The sequence below is a fragment of the Phaseolus vulgaris genome, chromosome 4 (genome assembly GCF_000499845.2).
Source record: "Phaseolus vulgaris cultivar G19833 chromosome 4, P. vulgaris v2.0, whole genome shotgun sequence".
Lineage (NCBI taxonomy): Eukaryota > Viridiplantae > Streptophyta > Magnoliopsida > Fabales > Fabaceae > Phaseolus > Phaseolus vulgaris.
In genome coordinates this window covers 48,039,327-48,048,378 of record NC_023756.2, presented here as the reverse complement: position 1 = coordinate 48,048,378, position 9,052 = coordinate 48,039,327, and the positions used below count along the sequence as shown (strand labels likewise).

Genomic DNA, 9,052 nt, shown 5'->3' with positions numbered 1-9,052 from the left:
GAATATGAGCATTGTAAGAATATTGAATTCAGTAATAAAGTCCACAAAAGCAATCATGCTAGAGTCTGCACTGTAACTGCCTGTTGTTTAACATGTCTCGCGCTAATCTTACAAAATCTTTGCATCATTCTTTACCTGAATTCTGCTTATAAAGAACTTATGAACTGGTGAAGACTTTGAGCAAAACGAGAATCAATGTAGTCCTGAACTTGTTGATTAGTTGTTATGATATTTAGATTTAGTAATAGTAATTATTTTAAGATGACCTTTGATTGTTCTATACTCATTTTCCTTTTTGCCATTCTATTTATTGCACCAACAGATTAGAGTTGAGGGAAGAGCGGAGACTGGAGAATCGCAGAGCATTTGCCAACATATGGTCAGATACAGTTTACGGGATCTCTTTATTTATTCTTTTATACTTCAATAAGAGTAAAGTAAGTTCATCATTTTTCTTTCCGTTAAATGTTTTGATGCATTAATTGTTTTATTAGATTTGTTTTCTGTCATAATGTGAATGTTGTGTGAGTTTGTATGTTCACACAAAAGTCTTATTTATAATCACATATAAAGGTACAATGGAATTAATCATAAATACATAAGAATAAATTAAATACCTAAAATTATCATAACTCCAACCCTAATTGGTAGTTATAGATGCTATATAACACTCCTCTCAAGTTAGATTATGTCATATGAGTCAGCCATGTTTCAAATGTAGTCAACATGAGAGCCTCTATGAAACTTGGTGGACATGTCAGTCAATTGATCATCAGTAGTGTTGACACAATTTGTTCGTGAAGAGGTATATCATTCACAAATTTAGAAAGGCCTCCTTTCAATTGACTCAAGAAGACGTTTTTAGGGGGCATATTGGAGCCATTTGAAAGAATATTGTTTCAATTATATTTTGACATCATGGAAGATATTATGTTGTCTAACAAAAAGAGAGTTTTCGATATAAAATGACATATAATAGAAGAATGATTCTAGAAATTCAAAAAAAAAAGTTTTTGATAAAAATGTTGTTAAAAAGGCTCCAATAGGTATTGAAAAAAAGTTTTTTCAAATGAAAAGTTGACAGCTTGTTGCTATTATAAGAAGCAGTTTAAAGCTAACAAGGCACGGGACAAGTGGTGGAATCATAAAAAGGAGAAATCTCTAACGACACGTGTCAATAACTACAATGAGTGTCTTTAGTTTAAGTGTATTACATTGTTTTGCTGTTGTTTTTTTGTGGAATACATTATTCAGTCTTTTTTGTGAATTTGGGTATGTCATAGCTCCTTGGACCTAATTTTAGTAATATGCAATTTGTGCTACTATTTGGTGCATATGGTTTGGGCATAGCCCTCATATCTTCTGGAAGGCTTCTTTAGCATTTTTAATATTTTTTTTTTCAACTTGGATTGTTGATATTTACTAATATTTTGTAGTGTTGCAATCTAAAATATACATACTAATTATCTTTAATTTTATTTTTGGTTTGCTCCTGTTGTGCAGGTAGCCTTGCTAAAATTTACAGGTTATAAAATTATCAATAATATTTCAGACACCGGGAAGGCTTTTCTAATTATACTGATCACAGATATATTCTTAGGGTAATTTCCTTTGCATCTCGTAATTGCCTTCCATTTAGTGAAACTTGGTTTTTAAAGAATTATTAACTTGCTCATCGTATTACATGCACCATGTATCAATGCATTCAAAATACCGAGGCATAGGCCTAATTTTCGAGTTCATCCCACAATACCTTCAATTCCATTTAAAAAATCAGTCACAGGCATAGATCTCTGCTTAGAAATGGCAATGGTTATGTTCTGGGTAAGTATTGTGTCTGTGGTTGAAATCTTTGCAAAGGATGTACTTAGGCTGCATGTCATTCCTTTGTCTATAATTAGTGATTACTGATAAGCATCATTTTGGAAGGAACGGGTTTTGAAAATGTGTTTTGTTGTATTGTATTTTTTTTTTCTTGAAGGGGTGTGGTTGTTAAGCATGTTGTTGTTGACTGCTTTTGTTGGACAATGGAATGCCTGCAGGTATCATTCTGAATCTGGTTGGCAAACTTTGCTAGAGATAATTGTTGAGCACTACGGGCTTGAAGTTGATCAGTCAGCATTAACTATTTTTGTCTGCCTGGTCCCAGTTGTCATGGATGCATGCGTGAAACTTTGGGTACGTTCTCCTCTTTAGTGACTGCTAAATACTACTGATATCATGTACATTTTCATTTCATGTACTTGTTTTTTTTAGAATTAGAAATATAAGGTTATTCTTTGGCCTTTACCTCAACTTTAATATGAAATTATCCATCATTGTACAGACCTGCAACTGCCGCTTTTATGCAATCTCTAGTAGACTGTAATCCTGTGAACAATAACCTTTATTGATTCTTATTTTTGAACCATAACATTACTAGTAATCTGAAAATTTCTATTTTGAGAACAGCTACTGAAGTTTGCCCTGTTTCAATTTGTAGTTGTTAATATCACCTCTCTTTTTTTGTATACAGCTGTTTAAATTCCTCCCCCGTTTGTCCCCAAGGGTGACAAATATATTTCAGGAAATGAGACGTCACTAGTCTGGGTAAGTTGGTGTTCTTCAGTCATGAATGTGTTCTTAAGTCATGAATATTTAAAAGAAAATGTCTATCATGCTGATTGGCTTTCTTTGATTATATGGTAGACTACAGCAGCTGGAGGAGTTTCAATGCGGCCGGCAAAATCATCACTTAAATACAAGCCTTAAATATCATTGTGATTTTGAAATTCGACTCTTATTTGATTAGATCCTGAGAATTGATTTGTTTGACATGGATCTTTAAAAGTTGATTGGTGTATTCATGAGCACCAAGAATTTAAATCGTACACATTGTAAAAAGGTATGAAAAATAAATTTGAATGTTGGTTTCATAGTTAGGAATGGAAATATGTTATACACCATAAGCTTATGATTTCGATAACATAGGTCGAAATTAGTATATCCCATTTAAGGTTTTTAAAAAAAATCTATTTGATTAAAAAAAATAAGGTTTTAGATGTTTAAAAAGTTTTTTAAGGTTTAACAAGTCAACTTAAGCAAATGTAAATAATATTTTTTACTATAACAATTTATATTAAAATTTGACTTATTTAAATTTTAAGTCTCTCTATAAAGTAGGATATTTTTAATTAGATTTTATTAAAAAAAATCTATTGAATATTCAAAATATTTATAATTTTTTATTTGGGGTGCTTGTTGTTTAATTTTTTGTTAAATGAATAACATGATTATTATTTTGTATGTAAGTGATATTGTTATTAATTTAATTGTTATAAGAATAAATAAACTTATAAAATTGTTATAAGAAGGTGTTATTACAAAATATTGTTGTAAATAAATAATTTATTATGGTATATTACTTACATAAATATATATAAATAAATATCAGAATACTTCTTTCTATTATTTATAAATTTGATGCACTATACTTTCCAACTAAACTGATATTCCAATTCGTGCTTATCATGTACGTTATAATTTATTAAAAAAAAATAAGCACAAATACATTGAGAACCAATACACATATTACATAATAAGTTGTAATTCCTAGTAGACTTATTTATATTAAAAAAACTCACTAATGTTTTAAAAATTATATTGTAAGATAGATTACAATGAAATGAAGGTTGTGTATTCTTCCATGATATAAGTGAGATGGAGTAGAGATTTCAACTCACTATATAGATTTTTTATTTAGTAAATATTATTTTGTAAATAAACAATTAATCACGGTAAAATCCATGTATTAATTTAAGGTAAAAAAAATAGCATCTCTTATAAAACAAAAGAAAAAGTCAAATTTTGAATGCAATACAAATTATAAAAGATTAAATTGAAATTAGTTTCGAAATAAAAAAACAGAAATGATTTAAATAAAAATGTAATTATTTTAATGGGACCGAATCTATAATTTTTGTTTTTGCAGAGAGATGATTGTAAAATGAGGAAGAATGTGCTTTAGAATGTCAAAAGAAATAATAGAAAACACGGCTTAGACAAAATTAAAAAGAAAAAAAAAAACTGAAAAGAAAAAAGTCATCAGTTTCGTTGTCTAGTGTTCTTCTTTGGTTTCAACCTCAATCTACTCAATTTGATTTCTATTTTTGGCTTTACCCTATTCGATCTCCTCTTCTGCTGTTGCATAGAAAATCATACTCTCCATCCAGGTACCACTCGCCAGCTCTTGTTACGCTGCCCAGATTTTAGGGTTCTTCCAGATTTTTGCTCTTTTTCATCTTTCCACTTTTTTATTTCTAAGATCACTCTGCTGTCATTCATGTCATGAACAACCACTTCGTTCCTATTCATTTGATTCCTAGTTTATACCAAAACCATGATATTCTATTAATTTGATTTGTAGAAACAATCTCTTGATTTAGACGTAGTGTTAGTTTTTCTTTTGCTTAAGTTAACTACATCAGTTTGTGTTTCTTCTGTATGGTTGGAAGCTACAATTTGCATTAATTATAGGTAAATTCAAAGATGGAGTTGCCTTTGTTGTTGAAGATTATAAATTCTTTTGTGGGTATGTTTTGGTTTCAGAGTTGTTTTTTCAGGTGGCTTAATTTACAATTTCTGATGCTGAGGAAATAACAAGACTTGAAACTTTTCTTCACCGATAAAGATGCTGGAAGGTGGAGCAAAATTCCCTGGAATAATAGACCTCAACAAACACAATGATGACTACTATGATTTCTCTAAGGGATTTTACCATAAGCTTGAGGAGGGCACGGATATGTTAATTGACAGCACTGGGAGCTTGCGAACAAGTAACGGTGGAGGTTCTGTTGCAATGTCCATCGATAATGGCAGTGTTGGCTCCAATGATTCCCATACTCGTATATTGAACCACCAAGGGTTGCGGAGACGTGCCAATGATAATTACTCCATTGCACACAGTGTCAATCATCGAGGAAGAGTCACACATGCTTTGAGTGATGATGCTTTGGCTCAAGCACTAATGGACAGTAGTTCTCCAACTGAAGGGCTTGACAATTTTGATGAGTGGACAATTGATTTGAGGAATCTTAGTATGGGTGAGGCTTTTGCTCAAGGGGCTTTTGGGAAACTCTACAGAGGCACTTACAATAATGAAGATGTTGCTATCAAAATCTTGGAGAGGCCTGAAAATGATTCAGCTAAGGCTCAGTTGATGGAACAACAGTTTCAGCAGGAGGTGATGATGCTGGCTACACTAAATCATCCTAACATAGTTCGTTTTATTGGTGCATGCCATAAGCCTATGGTATGGTGTATTGTTACAGAATATGCCAAAGGGGGTTCAGTTCGACAATTTTTAATGAAGCGACAAAACCGATCAGTGCCCCTCAAATTGGCTGTTAAACAAGCTTTGGATGTTGCACGGGGGATGGCATATGTTCATGGCCTTGGGTTGATCCACAGGGACTTGAAATCTGATAATCTTTTGATTTTTGGTGACAAATCAATTAAAATTGCTGATTTTGGAGTTGCGCGGATTGAGGTGCTAACTGAAGGAATGACACCTGAGACTGGAACGTACCGTTGGATGGCTCCGTAAGATTCTTTTGTTTCCTTTCTTCTTTTGTTACCCATATATATACCTGTGGCTGATATGAACTGCTTTTTTTGAATTGCTCATGTATAATTGGTTTCACTGTTTTATATCTTTTTAATTAAAAATATACATGTTGACATGTACTTAAAACTGATGTTTTATGATCTGCTGCAGGGAGATGATCCAGCATAGGCCTTACACACAAAAGGTGGATGTATATAGCTTTGGGATTGTTTTATGGGAGCTCATCACTGGAATGCTTCCATTTCAGAACATGACCGCAGTACAGGCAGCATTTGCAGTTGTGACAAAAAACGTTCGCCCAATCATACCCAATGACTGCTTACCTGTTCTCCGTGAGATCATGACAAGATGCTGGGATCCCAACCCTGATGTTAGGCCACCGTTTACTGAAATTGTAGGAATGCTTGAGAACGCAGAGACTGAGATCTTGACAACTGTTCGGAAGGCCCGATTTAGGTGTTGCATGACACAACCAATGACTGCTGACTGATTCTGGGAAAACAAATGAGAGTCGAAGGGAACATGGGACTCAGGTAGTTAAAGGTGACTATGTAATAACTGTGTGTGTGCGCTTAATTTCTTAAGAAGAAAAAGTATTAACTAGAGACCTGTCAATTGTTTGGTTCGTATTTACTGTGTGTTTTTAGTTTTAAGAGGATTGTGTATGTAATACTTGCATGCACTACAGTTATGTATAGCTGAGAAAGCAAAATGGAATGAGATAATAGATGAAAACTTTGCTCTGTGTAACTGGTTACAGTACAAACAAATTAAGCTTTGTTTGTTGTGGTTTATTTACTGGGAAGAGATTTAGGGTGAAGGGATTTAGGATATTTCTTTTGTTTGTTTAGAAGAGAATTAATAAGGATTTAAGATAAAAATGTGGGTTCCACAAAATTTAATTTCCTTGCTTTCATACCCATGATTTTAAACAGAAATGAAGAATTTCATCTTTTTTTTCATGTCACTTGTATTTTCATACATGCATATTTCACAATTTTAGTCATGTGGGCAGTGACTGGTTTATGTTAGTCAACAATGTCCAGTTTAATTTATATAAAATAAATTAGATCATAAAACTAATTTTATTTGAAACATAAAACAATCAAATATGTATAATTATTATATATATTTTATTAGATTTTCAATCAAAATTATGTTTTTAATATAAAAATATATATTTGACTTAAATTGAATATATTTTTTCACTTTTATATAATAAAAAACGATAATAAATCACCTTGTGTAATTTTTTATTTCATCGATCCAAAAAATATTATTTTTTACTAAAAAATTACTTAGTAATATTATTCCTATTTCATTCCTCTCCAGTTCATTTTTGCTTGTTATTTACACTCCCTTCTTATTATAAACACTTCCCTTATTTCTTTTATTTCAAATTCTATATTATGTCTTCTTCTTTTCGAAACACCTTCAATGTTATTTCTTCTTCTTTTTTTTCCTTGGAAAGCTTCAGTTAAAAATACCTCTTCTCAATTTTGTGCTGTAAGCCTAAGCGATTGAAGTGTTACTTATTGATGAAGCATTTTTGTTAAGTGTCCTAAAAAAAAAATTTAAGAAGAAAAAGTATAAGTATTCAAGAAAATACTTTTTGAAACATGTAACTGTTTTCTAAACATTATAAAAATTACTTTTAAAAACATTTTTTTAATCTTCATTCTTTAGAAAATATTTTCCAAGTGTTGGAAAAGCAAATATGTTTTGGGAGAAGTACATTTGGAAATTTAAAAGGAAAAAATGTTCGAAAAAGTACTTTTCATAACATTTCTTCATATTTGGGAATGTAAATCTTGGAAAATATTTTTTTATAACATTTTAAAAAACACTCTTTCTATTTTTTATATTTTAGAAAGTACTTTTTGGAATAGTAAGATACAAAACTAAAATATACTTTGGAATTTGAGAAGAGTGTTGCACATTATTATTTTAGAACACTCTTTACAATCCCAAATATACTTTTTGAAAATAATTTAACTATTATTGTTTTACCATATTATAGTATGAAGAAGGAAGTTAAATATAAAGACAATAATTTACTGAGCATAATCAATTTTAGATAAGTAAATCATTCTTTATTAAGAATAAAGAGCGTGTTATTTTCTTCTCTTTTGTGGGTGGTGATTGATACCTATTTAGATTTGGTTGTTAAAAAGAAACCTATTTAGATTTGAATGTTAAAAGGTAATGTCACTCATAAATCTATCTAGATTTGGTTGTTAAGAGGAAATGCCACTCATAAGCCTATTTGAATTTGTTTGTTAAGAGGCCACTCATAAACCTATTTAGATTTGGTTGATAATAAGAATTGTTACTAATAAACCTATTTAGATTTTTTATTGACTTTCTAGAAGTGTCAAAAAAAGCTTTTAAGCGAGTAAGCACAACTTACTTAGATGAGTGATATTGTGATAATTGAGTTAAATTATATATTAATTTTTTGTTAAAATTTGTAAGAAGAATTATTATTTAGTCGATAGAAGTAGTTACTCGAGGTATTTGTACACACTTTCAAGAAATTAAAGAATTGTGTTTAATTTTTACTAAATCTTTGGTTACAAGTTAATAAAAATAATGTGATATTTTTTTTGGTAAAAAAAATATTTTATCTTAAGAAAGTTGGATTCTCACATTCTATACGAATATTTTCATGAAATTTTTTTAAACGACCATTATCAGAAAAACATTAGTTGCTCATAAGGTTGTATTTTTAAATGTAAACTAAACATGAAAAAGAAAATCAAGTGGATGATAAACCAAAAGGTTTTCTTTATTATTTTTTTAATTTAAAATTTAAAATGAATTATTTATTATCATAGATTTGTTGGTCTCCTCTTAAAAGGCATTAATAAATTACTCCAACTGCTCAGAAGGCTTCTTTCATCAAAACAGAGTCCCTGTTTTTTTTTTTTTTGTCTCGTGTTTCCTATGCCTTGTTAAATCACTGCTTCTTCTCATCAACCAATAAATGCTAGGTTCTAATCATTTAAAACCAGAATTGTAACTTTAACTAATTTGCAATCTTATAAATTTACAAGATTATTAACTCATAATTATGTGATAAACATGTCAACAATTAATAATAATAATTGATTTAAAATTTTAAAATAATAAACGAAAAAACTAAAATACTAAAGAATTCAATTTAAAATCTCCTTCTATTATTAAATTTTAAAAAGATTCACTTAACACTAAAAAAAACAGTATTTAAAAGATATATAATCTATATTTACATTATAATGATAATAACAAATGCTATCATTATTATCTTATTATTATTATTATTATTACTTTAATTACTATTAATATTATCACGAAATAGCAATTATTACGATAGTATTATAATAATAATAATATATTATTATTATGATTATTATGAATATGTTATTAAATCTTTAACAAAGTATTTTTATTGAAAGTATTTACAAA

At 29.8% G+C, this 9,052-nt stretch overlaps 1 protein-coding gene and 1 long non-coding RNA gene across 3 annotated transcripts; both read left to right on the top strand.

Annotated features, from left to right (window-relative positions):
- Positions 1–282: 282 nt before the first annotated feature.
- LOC137838209 (uncharacterized) lies at positions 283–2,921 on the top strand. The gene is made up of 5 exons (XR_011085557.1): positions 283–437; positions 1,504–1,601; positions 2,043–2,178; positions 2,516–2,589; positions 2,689–2,921. It is a non-coding gene; the product is annotated as an uncharacterized lncRNA (long non-coding RNA).
- A 1,059-nt stretch (positions 2,922–3,980) lies between these two features.
- LOC137838208 (serine/threonine-protein kinase STY13-like) lies at positions 3,981–6,355 on the top strand. Of its 2 annotated transcripts, none has more exons than XM_068647464.1 (3): positions 3,981–4,211; positions 4,588–5,580; positions 5,756–6,355. In XM_068647464.1, exons 2-3 carry the CDS (start codon positions 4,670–4,672, stop codon positions 6,093–6,095), a joined length of 1,251 nt encoding a protein of 416 aa, XP_068503565.1. In that variant the 5' UTR covers positions 3,981–4,211; positions 4,588–4,669; the 3' UTR covers positions 6,096–6,355. The 2 variants fall into 2 exon arrangements, with proteins under 2 accessions (XP_068503565.1, XP_068503566.1); XM_068647465.1 differs by having other exon boundaries at positions 4,013–4,211; positions 4,602–5,580.
- The last annotated feature ends 2,697 nt before the right edge of the window (positions 6,356–9,052 follow it).